This window comes from Oenanthe melanoleuca, chromosome 3, assembly GCF_029582105.1.
Source record: "Oenanthe melanoleuca isolate GR-GAL-2019-014 chromosome 3, OMel1.0, whole genome shotgun sequence".
Lineage (NCBI taxonomy): Eukaryota > Metazoa > Chordata > Aves > Passeriformes > Muscicapidae > Oenanthe > Oenanthe melanoleuca.
The window spans coordinates 81,351,504-81,366,842 of NC_079336.1; the positions used below are offsets into that span (position 1 = coordinate 81,351,504).

Consider the following 15,339-nt stretch of genomic DNA (forward strand, 5'->3'; position numbering starts at 1 on the left):
AGAATAATGAAATCCAGAGGTGCTGAGTGAGGTGCACACAGGAAAACAGAGGCAAGGTAGAGATTGGTTAGATTGTGGTGGGGGGGACCCTGGGGCCTTAATTTCACCTTAGCAATTAAGGCATGGATTCAGAATGTAACCCAAACGCAGCAGCTCTCAGAGGGATGAAGAGGAAGCCACAGGATCATTCCAAAGGCCTGCTCTGTTGGTAGTGGAAGTAGGGCAGTCACTGGGGGCACCTAAAGGATGGTCACAACTATCAGTAGCTCCAGCCCTCTCTGGGGACTGGCCACCTGCTGACTCAACATGAGGTCTCTGAACCCTCGTCCTCCCAAGTGTGTGAGTGCCAAAGGTAGCTGCTTGGCACGTGGTTAAATTCACTGAGTATTTGCAAATCAGCTGATGTGGATTGAGCCTCATTCATTACAGCTAAATGAATTAATCTTATGATTAACAGTAATAAATGCAGCTGCTAGAGTGTGGAATTTATTATCTCGGTTCTTTGGCAACTATCCATTATTTTAAAACTGCATCTGTTGGCTTACTTCCTTTAATTTTATAGGAGAATGTGAAAGAGTATTCCTCTTTGAGAAAGCAGTATGTGATATACTTTGAAAATTCATGGCTGCATATGTTACTAATATTGAAGATTAACTCAATGTCTAAATTAAAAACAACCCAAATGTCAGAGCAAAGTAGCAACATAATAAAAAAGTCCAACTGCACCACAGTGGAACAAGGAAAAGGAAATTACTAACTCACTACATGAACGTCTTTAAGAGTTTTCAGTGCAACATAAATGAACATATCATTAATGGTTAATATGAATTGCCATCTGGACAGTTGGATTATGTAGATTCTGGCACTGGAGGTGTCATTCGTCTCAGAAAGCATGAGAAAAACAAAGAGTTTGAAAAATGTTCCAAACTAAGTTTGACTGGATCTCTCTTGACTCTATTAATGTTATTGGGGAGCAAAAATCTGAGCAAAAACCTACAGAAAGTCAGGTCCTAAGTCTAAAAATGCTACCTCTTCTGTCTGCAGATTTTAGATCAGGGTTTAGAGTATTCTAGTAATATAGAACTGTATAAATATAACAACAGTAAAAGAGGTGAAATGCCTTTTACATCATCTTTTCTCATGCATTCCAAAACAGTATTTATTTCTTGGTTCCTGCTTTATACCTAAAATCCTGAAGTCAAAGTTTGTGGGAAAGAGAAGGAAATGTCTAAATTTTAAAGATAATTCTAAAAATAATTACTTCTTGGATTTCAAAGCAGACCACAGAATAACAAATAAATGAAAAGCAGGTATTTTTTTCCCCAAGGATGTTTTTTTTACTGTACATTTTGTAGCAAAAAAAAAAAAAAAAAAAAAAAAAGAGAAAGAAAATAAAGGAAAAAATATTTTGATCACAGGGATGTCATTATCTAAAACTCCAAGTAGGAAACATGACGAATACAAGATCAAGTACACAGCCATGTCACAATATATCTCTGAACCTTTTAAAAAAAATATACATAGAGTTTTTCATGTGTTATTTTCTCTGTGCCTTGCACACTTTCTCTACCTCTTTTACAAAATCATAGTAACAATGTGCAATTTCAGAATGGTTCCCAACAGCTGATCAAACAAATAAATAAACAAATGACAGGACAGTTGCAGTAGCCAGCAGAATGCTAGAAATCACAGTAAAATTAGTAAGGAAAACAAATTCTGCTGGATGAGCCACCTGTATTTCTATAGCCACAGCAATACTCACCAAAATCCAATCTGAGAATCTGTTTACAAACCCTGAAGAGCTCCTGTTATAAGTATCTTCCTGAGGATGAGAGACAGGAGAGTAGGACTGCACCAGACTGGGGAAGGGCTATATGTAATGCAGGGGATACATGGGACACACCCTGCTCTGAGATACCCAAATTTCACTCAGCTTCTGTGGCTAATTTGGAACATAAGCAATCCCCTGAAATATACAAAAACTCAATTTTCCTGATGTTACTGATACAGTCAAGACACGTCATGGTGACTGTACAGACAAGGAGTTTTTGTCAGAGTAGGGTGCAAGTCTAGCAGAGAGCATGACCTCTACCACAAGCCACTGCTATTCATAATGTGGAGAGTTCTCAGGAGCTACTTTTGTTTTCCCATTCCTCATCCTTTATTAGGATATCCTGATAGCTATTTTTCCATCTTTGATAGCAACATCCCTGCAGGTATCAATATCTGCTGCAATCTGCCTTGAGCATTGACAAGAAGAGGTTAAGATGGAGATGGAAGAAAGAGGATGATTTTTTTTATATTTGTGCCTAGATTTAATTTTTCCTAGGATAAAAAGGGATGGTATTAGAAGTGGGTTATACAGTACATCAGATATTTGACCTTTGTACATATCCTCCTTTCCATCTGGGGGATTTGATGAGGCTGAAAGCAAAACCAAAATATGCATGGAAACATACCTTGTGTTGTGGGAAAAAAGCAACTAAAAAGTAGTAACAAATCAAAACAGAACAGAAATAATTAAATACCAACCAAAAGTCCATTCAACAACAAATATTGTTTGCCCAGATGTCACAGTTAAAACCATGAGACTATTCTGAACAATTTATTCTGATCTGCCCCTGTGGGGGCCCTGCCTGCACTTTTGAGAAAATCCCTTGCAATGACAACCAGATATATTCTTGTACCAGTCATATTCACAGAAGTGTATTTCTGTGGTTAAAATAAAAGAAAAAAAGAAAAGAAAAGAGCTGCCATTAGAAAAAAAAAAAAAAAGAGATAGAGATGAGATAGAGATAGAGATAGAGATAGAGATAGATAGAGATAGAGATAGAGATAGAGATAGAGATAGAGATAGAGATAGAGATAGAGATGATAGAGATGATAGATAGAGATAGAGATAGAGATAGAGATAGAGATAGAGATAGAGATAGAGATAGAGATAGAGATAGAGATAGATAGAGATAGAGATAGAGAAAGAGGAAAGAAAGAAAAGAAAGAAAGAAAGAAAGAAAGAAAGAAAGAAAGAAAGAAAGAAAGAGAAAGAAAGAAAGAAAGAAAGAAAGAAAGAAAGAAAGAAAGAAAGAGAAAGAAAGAAAGAAAAAAAGAAAGAAAGAAAGAAAGAAAGAAAGAAAGAAAGAAAGAAAGAAAGAAAGAAAGAAAGAAAGAAAGAAAGAAAGAAAGAAAACAGAAACTCTGTAAAATTAAATTTCTGCTGTTAAACCCCTTTTCATCCTCCTTGTTTATCCTTGTGTGAAGGTTCACCAAGAGTCTGAGTAACTTTTGGAAAGCAATGCTAAATACAACTAGCAAATTCCTTGAAACATTCACGCATGGTTTGGGGCCGGACAGGAATGGTACCACATGTGCCTATTCACATTTCATGACCCTCTTTCTCTTTCACTATTCTGTAACTTACTTGCTTGCCTATCTTTTTGGCCAGTACAACAGAAAATTCCTCCCCTCTCTTTCCAATTGCATGGCCCTGAAGCAAACCACGCTTTATAACACACGAGGGGAGGAGAGAAGGGGGAGACACTGATATTTACACCGTGCTTTCCATCACCCACTCTGAGCTCCCAAAAGTCCCTTTTGCCCCTGTTAGGTCATTGTCATCATACTGCAAAAGCATGCCGTTGACTGAGAGGCTCCTCTTTGTCCAAATGTTTGTTATCTTTTTTGGGTAGGTGCAACACTGAGATGTGGCAAAGTCCCCCATGTCAAAAGAATGGCTACGTTTAGTTTTGCCCTCCAGAGGCAACATGAGGAAGCTGCGGAATTTGGACTCTGTCTGGCCCAGCAGTGGCTCTTTGTCCGAGTGGCGGGCCACCGTGGAAGTTCTGGAGTCTGTCATTTCCTCCTTTTTCTGACATTTCAGTTCCAGGGAGGCAAAAGCTCCCATTAGCCGGTCAATATTGTGCTTTGACCGGGAAGGAGGCCTCCATTTACTGGACAATGTGCCCTGTTCACTCTGGAGGCTGTAGTTGTCACAGTCACGGCTATTTGCAGAGCTGGAGGACGAGGAGATGCTGCTCCGTGCAGACTGACAGTTAAACTCCATAAGTTCATTTCTCACCACCACTTTGGGATTGACTTGGGGCAACACTCCGTTCTGGACTGGCTGTGCTCCGTTGGTCTGCGAGTAGACGTTGCTGACGTTAGACATCTTCCCCTGGGAGTTGTTGCAGACCTTATAGCGAACCATGAGGATGACAATGAACACCAGCAGAGTCGCCACAATGATGCCTCCAATGACCAGAATCATGGTCCCACCCAGGAACTGGCTGTGCATCGACTGGCACTGAGGGTAGTCTTCTTTGGTGAAGAACTGGGCGCATCCCACAATGTTGGTGGCAGTAAGGGTCGTGGCTGTGTCATCCCACATTGCCAGGACACAGAGGTCGTAGCCTGTGCCAGAAACAAGGTTGGTTACAACAAAGGCCTTGTTGGTAGCTGGTATCATCCTTGGAAAAAAAAAAAAAGAAAGAAAAAGAAAAAAAGAATTAGTTACTCTTGACACAAAGAACAGAATTAGAACAACATGATGTGAACAGTTCCGAGTGCTGGCAGAGAGGAGTCGTAAAATTCAGAGCCATAAAATTCAAACAAGCATTCCAACTCCCCTGCTCCTGAGGGTTCAACACACCAACATCCAGTAACACACAAGTTTTGAGGGCCAGCTCTCAACTGTGCAATAAAGGGAATAAGAAAAAGCAGACCAAACTAAACTGGGGTTTCTTTTTCTCCTTACTTGCATCTGCCCTAATCTGAAATATATTCCAACCTGAACAAATAACTCAGAATAAAAGCATACGAAGAGCAGTTCTTTCTGAGTATGCAAATGACCCTTGTGCTTGCTGAGGCTCAGCATGGCAGTTGTCACATCACTTGACAGGTGCCTGAACATTTGCTGTCTAACATCAGCAGGTTACTTACCTTGTGAAGGCAAGAATCTACACTTAGGTTTCTCGTTAACTGAGAATGAAAGGCAGGCAACAATTTCTCTCTTCTCTCCACCCTCCCACTTACTTTCTCTGTCCTCCTACTCCCCACTGTGGGGAGTATCTCCTAAAAATGCAGTCACCATCATCATCTTTGCCAGAAATTTATCACTGCAGCCACTTTCTCCTGTGTGAGTGATAAAGAAATGCTGGCATTGGCAGTATGGCCTGTGGAAGTGTGAGGAGAGGTAGGAAGATATAGGTATGGAAATAAGAAGGTTTCTTTAAAATAAAAAATTCTACTCATGTATAAATCCATTTCCAAAAACCAAATAGCTAGGCTGAACAGCTGTGCTCCAATTTGGGACATTTATGGGCATTATTCTCTGCTGCCACAAAACTTAAGCAGTCATTTGAATTCATGCAATATTAGAGCTCCACTGGCATTCAAAATTAGCAGATTGAAATGAACATGGTCTACCCCCATTTCAAACTGGTGAAAATTGCAGCACATCAGTGGAACACAGTGGAGAATCCCAGATTTGGTGGCTGGTGGGTAGCCAAGAACACCAAAGAGATATGCCATGCATGTTTCTCATTACTGCTACATTACAGGCTTGGGTGAGAGAAAAAAAGCTGAAATTAAAACAGCCCATTATGACTTGGATCTGCAGGTCTTCTGCAGCAGCAACAAGGGAGTCCTACAGGCACTTAGAGCACACAGTGAGCTGGTGTGGCTATTTGGGATGTTCCTGGGCACAGGAACAAGGCAGGCTCCCTGTGGGAGCACCAGGCTTCCTCAGCCTCAAATCATTGCCACAGCTAGCACAAACTGCAGCTCTGCAGAGCACCTCCTGTGCAGTGGGAGGGAACACTCCTGCACTGAGAAGCAGCAATGTTAGGAGCTGCAAAGATGATTTTCTGATCATCTTTGCATTTATGCATTCACCCCACTTACTCAACCTTTCAGTCTGGCCACGGGCAAGGATGTGGCTCCTTTTTAAAAAGCAAACAAACACAGAAAAAAAATATTCTGTAAGGAAAAGAAATATTGGTGAGAGACACTTGGAATATAAACACCGTCTGGCAGGTTTACTCAGTGTTATTTTAAATTCTAGGCACATTTATCATTCTAATGGAGCTGTTTGACATAGATATAGATGAGCTATTCAGAATGAGCCGAGAGGTCATAAAGCAGCCCTCATGAAACACTCCAGATACTGTTGCTAAAATGGTTTCCAAAAGTTGAAATATTTGGTCTCAAGCTATTTCTAATTGTTCTGCTCTCCCTGTGGCTCTGTGAACAAAACACCTCTGCTCACAGCAGACTGCACTTTGTTGAATTGTTCAAGGATATATGCACACACCAAGGATGATATATGGAATAACAGAATATTATCGATTGCCAAACATTTGATTTTGAACACTTGAATAGTTTCACCAATTGCTTCCTATCTCCTTTTGCAGTGCTATACTCCACTTTTCACCACCACTCCCAGAACAAAGCTTAAAAAAATTCTGCAATTGTTAAGTCATTCTGAAGTTATTTCACTGTAAAACCTCATGACAAACAAGCTGCACTGTTAGCAGAAAGTGTAGTCACTGTCTCTGAGCAAGCAGCAAGCACCTGGGTTTACACATTTCACAGCTTTAGTGTCTGGTCATCTTTGCTCTGATGCTTTCTCGCCACTCACACAACTCTTCAGTCCAGGCTCAGGTAAGCACGTGGCTCTCTTTAAACAGCAAATGAACATAAAAAATAGAAATACAGCCTCACACACTAATGCCCGATTTCAGTGAACACTGATAGCCCAAATCATTTACAACTTGCTTTCTTCAAACACAATTACACACAAGCTTCCAAGGAAATGTAACTGCCTAGAATATTTCAAGGACTGGCAGGTAGTGAATAGCAGCAAGGAATGTACAGCCAATCCATTTTTGAATGTACAGAAGTGAGGCCATACCTAGTCCTAAAGCTTGGACAGGTTAACTGTGTTGAAATGTGCTAAAATAAAACCCTCATCTTGGCCTTAAAAAGAAACTGAGTCATTTCTAAATTCAATGAATCCTGGAAGCTACATCTGTGATAATATTGTGACTAATAATGTGTTTTTAAAAGATTGCAGTTGTAATCCTAATTAAGGAAAAGGCAAACAACTCTCCATATACATCTAAAATGAAGAATTTTGGGCGTTTCTCTAAATAAACTTCAAATTATCTTGTAAAATATTCAAATTATTCCGCTAAGGAACAGCTAAGCATAGAAATAAACAACAATTTCAGAATACTAGGAGTTAAGTAATTAATTGAATTTAGTTTTTATCTTACAGGGAAGACAATCTTGTTCTCTTAAGCTTGCCAAATTTTAAGAGTATTTTGGCATTGCTCCATGCTTTGGTCTACCCTCCCCAAACACACTGCCAGTCAGATATGATGGATGACATCTCTTAGCACTCCCCACATCTAAAATCAATGCAGACACATTTTTATTCTGGGATATTGACGACTCTTTCTTTGATTGTCCCCAACACAGGTAGCTGCACGAAGCCACTTCAATCTTTGATTTGCTGCCTAAGAGGGGGTGTCTCTCCATGGCTGCTCCTAATCATGGACCACCATGCCCTAAAGTCTGGGACTCAATAGCACAGAGCTGCTGTAAGCCTATGGGCCAATAAAACTGGGTCTAGGCAGAGACCTTGCAAGGCTTTGTTCAGTCCACTCATCACCTGAACACAAAAAGATGGTTTCAGATAGCAAGGATCGGGTCATTAGAGATCAAAAATAGCTTTTTTTAACTCAGAAGATCATGGTGTTCATCTGCCAGCCCTCAGGCAGCAAACATACTTAACAGTTCTGGTATCTTGAGGGAACAAGCTTGAGATTTTCCACCTGCTCTTCAGGGCAGGGTGACCTTGCAGAGATGCTCCTTATCACAAAAGAGGAATAAAAATATAAATTTTATACCAGCTTTTCTTTGGGAAAAAAAAAGTGGCAGTTGACCAAGTGCAGGAGGAGATCAACTGACAAAAGCCTTGCTTATAGATTCTAGGTTATGAAAGGTTTTAATCTATCCAGTTTAAGTAGTCCTGGAGCAGTGAGGATTGGGAAAGCAAACGCACACAAATATGTCAGTGGGGAAATTGTAAATTTAGTTCCATCTAGGTCAAGACAAAATTTGGAAATCTTATGGAAATTTCACTGTCCACAATAATTTCTGCCTTTCTCATCTGGTTTATTCTCTTTGGAGTAGGAGGAGCAGGCAAATCTACATTCCTGCCAGGGGTTTTCTTATTGGATTCTTCATCTAGCTTCTGGATCCTATCTGAAGCTCAAAATATCCCAAAGAAAACTATTCATATATTAACAAGGTTCTGACCTCTCTGAAAATCCTGCCTCTATAAGGAATGAAACGAGGATAGGAGTCTTACAACTGACCTTAATTTACAAGAAAAAGCTCCCTTCTCTCACCCTTTGGTACAACAGCTTTAGTTAGTGGAAGAGGAGGAGACCCATGGCCAGTGTCTGAAACAGAGCAGATCTCCAAGGTGAACTTGGAGAGTTAATGTGTGCTGAAGAGCTATGAGGCCATAGAGATTTGTGTCTCGTTTTGGGAAAGCACCAGAATGAGTCCATGAGACATTTTTTAAAAAAAGGGAAGGAGAGTGCTAGAACTCTTATTTGAAGTCAATCTTATTTTGTATCACCACTAAAATGTCCTTGTTATGTCCTTGTGGACACAAAACACAGAAAGCAAGCAATTTTGTAATTATTCACTTCTGTGTGTGGTGATATTAAGAAAATTAGAAAATAAATTAGTTAGAAATGCAGGGGAAAAAGGTTTGCTGCAGACTTCTTTCATAATCCCAGATGTAAGTGAGCATTGAAGCTTGCAGAGAGTGAACTGTGCTGAGAATTTAGGATAACTGAGTTTTATTCTTCCTTTATCAGCTCCACTGATATCAGGCTGCACTTTATCAGTAACTCTCAGTTCCTGAGAAATCATTTTGCTGTGCTGTAAGGCTCCTCATTTATAAAATGGGGATAATGCCAGCAATCTCCTTTCAAAAGAGGCCTGTAGTGTATCGGAGGAAATTAGTAGATATTGTGATTACACTGTAATACACAAATGGTTCTTTTCTTCTATGTGGCACTGGGGATTAGCAGGACTGAACTGCTGGTTAATACTGTGGTTATGAAAAACTGACAAATTAGACAAAACTGAGATTAGGTTAATTGGCTAAGCAATTCTCTTCCTTTTCTCCATCGAAAGAGAATATGATACCATCTAATTTTAGCCTAAAACTGCTTTAATCACAGAATTTGCAGGGACCTGTCAAGGCAATTCCTTTGGGAAGGTACTTGCAGCCTCCAAGATTCAGTTTTATAGTAATATGCTAGACTATGTTTCTTTTCTTGTAGTCTTTTTATTTTATTTTATTTTATTTTATTTTATTTTATTTTATTTTATTAATTTTTTTTAAATTTTCATATTACTCAGGACTATATACCACCTATGCACAATTTTTGTTTTATTATCTGGGTCTATATATGCAATTTCTCTTTCTGAAATGAGTGCTGGGACTTCAAAATAGAGTCATGCTAATTTATTAAATGCTGTATCAAGAAAAGGTTAGGAAAAAAAGTTTAAAAAAGCTTAATCCCTTGGGTGTGAATTTTGTAGCTGTTGTAGACTAAACACTAATTATGGAGCAACTGCTAACTGATGGTGTCATTATGCACTGTAATTTTTAATGAGGTGGGGAAAAGAAAGAGAAAGAGGGGTGCAGGAGTGAAACAGCAATTGTTTTGTAAAATTATATTCCAGTTAGTTAGCACATATCTTTTCTGTATTGTAAAGCCTTACTGTGAAAATATCAGTCTCACTGTACACTCCTAAACTTTCTCTTGGATAAAGCTGCTTACACTTAAGTGAAAAATATTAGTCTCAGAACTAGAAATCAATGCAGAAAATTTAAACACTCCTGAACAATTTTCATTTTTCAGGGAAAATCTCATGCTAAAAATTATATTTTTTTTCACTAATAAGTTTGTCCCCTATTTTAAGATATTTGGGGTTTTTTCCCTTCAGTCCAGTTTCATATGTTTTTCTGGAGGGGAAAAAAAAAAAAAAAAAAAAAAGATTCCAGGTAATTTGCCATTGAGTGTTGTAGAAGGGTCTGAGAGAGTCCTACATTTCAGGTCGAGTGTCCACCTTCAATCTCAGTAGGACAGAAGTAGGATGGTAGAGAAAGGGGAGAGGGAAAGTATCAGTGGGGGCACACTGGAGAAAGAATTACTAAAAATCATGTAAAAATGTGACGAGCTTTCAGCAAAGCCAAGACAAGTGTAAAGATAGTGAAGAGAATCAAGAGTGGAAAGACCTCTGATGGTGGACAGAGATTAAGAAATCTGGAGAAAAGGGCAGAAAAAGATCAGAGGGGGACTAGAAGGATCTAAATTGGAGTGAAAATGTCACACATGATGTATTGCCTGGGAGCAAGAGCATGCAATTGACAAATTTGGGCTGCACACTTAGCATTCTTCTTGGATGCCAACTTTACTGATTTGCTTGAAAGTTTTTGGGATATACTCATACAATTATTTTTCTGTATTTTTATCCTGGAAAGTCCCAGCTTCTCTAGCAATAGAATGAAAATAGAATCTAAAACATTATTAAAAATTAAGTAAGCTAAAAATGGAGATTCACTTCTGACACATCACAGTTCAGAAGAAATCCTTGAATATGTGTCTTCAGATCATCCTAAGATCTCAGGAATTAAAAAACAAACAAACAAACAAGCAAAAAAACCTGATAAAAAGTAGCAAGTATATTTCTGTGTGAGATCACCCTTCTGGCACCTGATTCAAAATTTTAAAACTGAGAATCTGGGAAAGACCTATTGTGACCTGCATCTTGAAAAAATGACAGTTTTAATTCTGGTGTCCTGGGAAAGGAGATGTTTGTTAGTATTAGCAACAGAGTATAATTCCTCTGTCAGTCATGTCAACATAAAGACATGTCAGATAATACCAGGAGGTAGCCAGACTTTTTCAGTAAACACTAAATCAACCCAGCATGAATAATTTCTTGCATTTTTATTTTATTAGTTTTGGGGGTTTTATGATATGCAATCATAATTTTGCCTTCAGATGGAACATTTATTATTAAACACAAATCCCTTCTTGCTTTTCTGAAACTTATCTTCTCATCACTCATTCATCCAGCTGCCCTTCAGAGAATCTGTCTTGTCAAATAAAACACATAGTACCTATAATTTCATTATTATTTCCTAATTTGCTTATGTTCTTTCCTGCTCTTTTGGAAAAGTGGGGTTGGAGGTGGGGAAGAGAAAGTAGAGAAAAAGCAATTGATATGCCTGTCAGAAGATGGTGAGCCAGAGAGACACTGATACTAAATATATGCTTTGTGCTATAAGGGAAAGTAAAAAAAATAAAACAAGATATCCCAAACTTTAAACTATTGGCTCAGAGAATATAATTTTTTTGGGGGTAGGCTGCTGAATAATGTCCCCTGGGGGTACTTTGAAGTAATTTATCAGGTGAGAGAGGAAAGTGTAGGCCTCTAGGGGACATTATTTGACAAGGCTGAGAAAGGGGAACCATGGTACAAGGTATTCTGCTCCCCTCCATTGCCATTGCTCTAAGGGAAAACTCTCTTTATAATTCTCAGCAAGATTCTTGCAAACCCCAGGGAGCTGCAGTCAGGCACAATGGGCGAAGATCACCAGAAACATCTGATCCTTTGGATCAAGGAAGGTGCTCATTCCAGCTGCCCAGGTGCAAGGGACAATCTCATTTTGGTTCATGTTGGTATGACAACACAAAATTAGACTTCCAGACTCCCTGACCTGTGCTATCATTTCTTTCATGTGGACATGACAGCAGCACACATTTGGTGCCCCAAGCTTTCAATTTTGTCTTCAGAGGGAAAGCAGATACACTCTAGGGAAACTTGTCAGCACTAAAGATTAATGCAGTCCCACCCAAGCTATTCAGCAACATAGAGAACACCTTTCACCTCATTATACTAACCACCTCAGAAAAAAAAGTTCCTCACACTAATTCAAATCCAACTAAAACATATTTAAGCTCATTAGCAGAGTAATTGAAAGCCCACACAATATTTCTGTTAGTAAACGTGAAGCTGAAGTATTTATGGAAACAATGCAGAGGCACACTAATGAATTTGCTCGGTATCTACACGTAACTGGAGAGTTGGAAAGCTATCATAATTCACAGCAATGTCTCAAAGAGCCAGCCACTATGTTGTAGATTGTTCAACAGTCTGTAAAGTTAGCAGCTGACAGTGGCAGCAACATATTACAACCACCCCATTTCTAAAGATGGGGAGAAGTAAATGTTTTCCATGAAAGGGGTGTTCAAGTCATTAAGCAGAATTTGGGACCTGGGACACACTTTTTCCAGGTTTTTATAGACAAATGGCTCATACACGTGGCTGAAGGTCATGGCTATTCTCTCTGACTGAAGTAATTCTGAATTCTTTTTTGCAGTGTTGGACAGTTACATCAGAAAAGGTCATCCTTCCATAACAGCAGAGGTTACCAGAAGGGAACAACATTAGAAGTAATGAGCACATTTGAAACTCCAATGAACTTACTTTGGAAAAGGGAATCTGCTGTTTTCCTGGCAGAACACAGCTGTCAGATTCAGGCATATGCTGTCCTTTCTTGAGAGTCACAAGTGGGGTTTTCCACTTATTTCCAGGCACTGAAATCTGTGTAAGTTATAATGAAGGGACCCTAAAGTGGTTAACAGATGTTCACCCCCTTTTTCTGTGAGAGCTCATGTGAGCTGATAAGAACAGGATCCTCAGTGACTTACTAACAATTTTGTCCATGCTTGCAACTCAGAGCACTTATGCCAGGATGAAACTCAAATGTCCTGTACAAACTTGGTGTGCTACCACACAGGATAATTTTATGTCCATAAGGTCATGCTGGAATGACAAAAAACTTCAGGGACTGCCTGAAGTTATGTTTGACCATATTTTGTAATTGGCTGGCCAAAGCAAGCTCCAACATGCTGTTTCAAGTTCTTCTGTCAAAAAAATATTTGTGCACTGGTAAAGGAAGTCTAGAGTCAGCTAACAGCTGACAAGACTGTTCTAATTATTCCAACCAAAAGAAAAAGTCTTGAAATGAAATGAAATGAAATGAAATGAAATGAAATGAAATGAAATGGGCATCACTACCTTAGAAACTGCGTATACACTGATATTTCAGTTTGTAGAGTGTCTCAGCATTAGTTTAAGACGCAGTTTATCCATTATTAATAAGTTTAAACACATATCATTCAAGTGTTAGCCTGCCTCAGTGATTGAACTTGTTGTGGATAGTCTCAAGAGATAAGGACTGGTTATCTACCAGAATCTCAAGCATCTCTCTTATCATTGAAGGTTAAAAAAAGAGTTTAATTCCCAGGAGAGAGAAAGGGAGAACTGCATTTATCAATTCTTGAAAAATGAGCTAAAGAAATATTTATCAGCTCACAAAAGACACAGACATATTTTACCTGTGTTTAGAGAACCTCTCTGGCAAACCCTCTACCCAATTAGCAAACACTGGAAATACCTTTTACTATGCAAAAGGGATACAGAGGAATCGCTTACTTCTTGTAAACTGAGGAAAATGCTTGAAAAACATATAAGCAAAGCAATCATCAAGCTTCTAGATTCTGAGCTAGAAGAGAGAGAAAATCTTTTGGAACAAAAATTTCTATGAAGCACGCACAAGGTAAAGAGAACCAGAATAATTCAAGGTGACTTTTGCAGTAACATTCAGCAATCTTTTTCATATGCAGAATGAGAACAAGGGGTGCAAAAATTACTAATGGTCATAAAATATAAAAAGCAGAAAACAAAAACCAACCAAACAACCAACCAAACAAAAAAACAACCTCAAAAACAAAAACAAAAAAAAACCCCAACCAAACAAAAAAAAGTAACATAGATATGTAATGAAAGCATTTCCTAAAGCAGAGGTTTGACATTTTGTCATTTTCTGGGCATTGCACATAAAGCAAAGGAAAAGGAAGGCTGGAAGGACTGTACAGCCTAGAAAGATGTGGGGATGTTGAATTTTGGAATGCTCTACAAAAGGATAGAACACAGTTACATCCTTTCAGTTTGTGATACCAAGATTAGACAAAAGCTTTGCTCACCAACCAGAGACACTCTGCTTCTTTCAAAGCCTGGACTGAAAGTGTACTGTGTGAAGAGTGACAAGTCCATTACTGAAGACAAAAGTAAAACTCATCCAGACAGAAAACAAATTTTAGTTTATAATGACCACAGGAGAAAGAAAATTAGAAGTCAGTGATAGCTTCAAATAGTAACATGATTTTATTGTCTAGAAATATGTTTTACAATTTAGCAATATATTTCTCTGATCATAGATAAAGATCTTAGATTTCTGGTGCCAGAGATTTCTGGTACATGAACAAAACTAATAAAAAGTAGTTTGCTATTTATTTACATTTTATAAACTCTCCAAAATTAGGAGTCTAAAAGCAGACTTCTGGCAGCCTAGTTAATATCAACAGTCCAGAATCCAGGCTATGCATCCCATTATTTAACTTGTTGGAAAGAAGAAAGCTTGAATAGTGTTTATTGGATTTTTCTCTCTTCCAGGTATCAGCTATATACTTTGCAAATATATATCTGACCATCCTCAAAATAGCTCTCACTCACAGAAAGTGTGCAGAAGATTTTTAAGTACCAGAAAAGGAAAGAAATCCTATTCTTTAACAAAGTTGCATATTAAATGAGTTTATAAATACAGGACTGCTCAAATCTGGTAACTCCCTTTTATGTAAGAGAACCTCAATTGTTCTCTTTAGGTTTGATGGTGTAACATTAAGAAGAGAGCAGAAATTCTTATGTTTCAACTTCACCAATTGATTAAATTTCTACCTTGCTCCTGAGATTTACCCACCTATGGCTTAAAATACTGTATATGGTTTTAAGATCAAATAGACTCAGACAGTGAGCAGGTGACCAAGAAGGTAATTTGCTTGCACAAAATACCCAAATACAACAAATGGTAGGTAAGGCATCAAGTCTGTTGATACAGCTACATCCAGATCTGCAAGGTTTATTATTTCTTTACCATGATTAATTGCTAGTCATTATTCCTGGAGGTTTTTGCAGGCATGGATATCTCATTGTTTACCAGGAGAACAAAAGTTTTTACTTGTTATAGGCATCCATATGAGGTCATTACAGAGAATGAAAAGCAGCTTATGAATAATTTTACTGAAAAACTATAAATTCTGTGGAATAACTCTGTACTGTTGAAAGGGAAATGAAAGAATGGATTTTTCTTTATCTTTGCTTGAAAAACTTTCAAAGAGTAAT

General features: G+C 38.4%; 1 protein-coding gene across 2 annotated transcripts in view; it reads right to left on the bottom strand.

Moving 5' to 3' along the window:
- Positions 1-1,320: 1,320 nt before the first annotated feature.
- LRFN2 (leucine rich repeat and fibronectin type III domain containing 2) overlaps positions 1,321-15,339 on the bottom strand; it is a 237,534-nt gene continuing 223,515 nt past the window's right edge. The window contains exon 4 of one of the 2 annotated variants that reach the window (XM_056487603.1): positions 1,321-4,463. In XM_056487603.1, coding sequence (XP_056343578.1) covers positions 3,545-4,463 — 919 coding nt within the window. In that variant the 3' untranslated portion in view covers positions 1,321-3,544. The remainder of the gene's footprint in view (positions 4,464-15,339) is intronic. The other variant, XM_056487604.1, reaches the window with a different exon arrangement.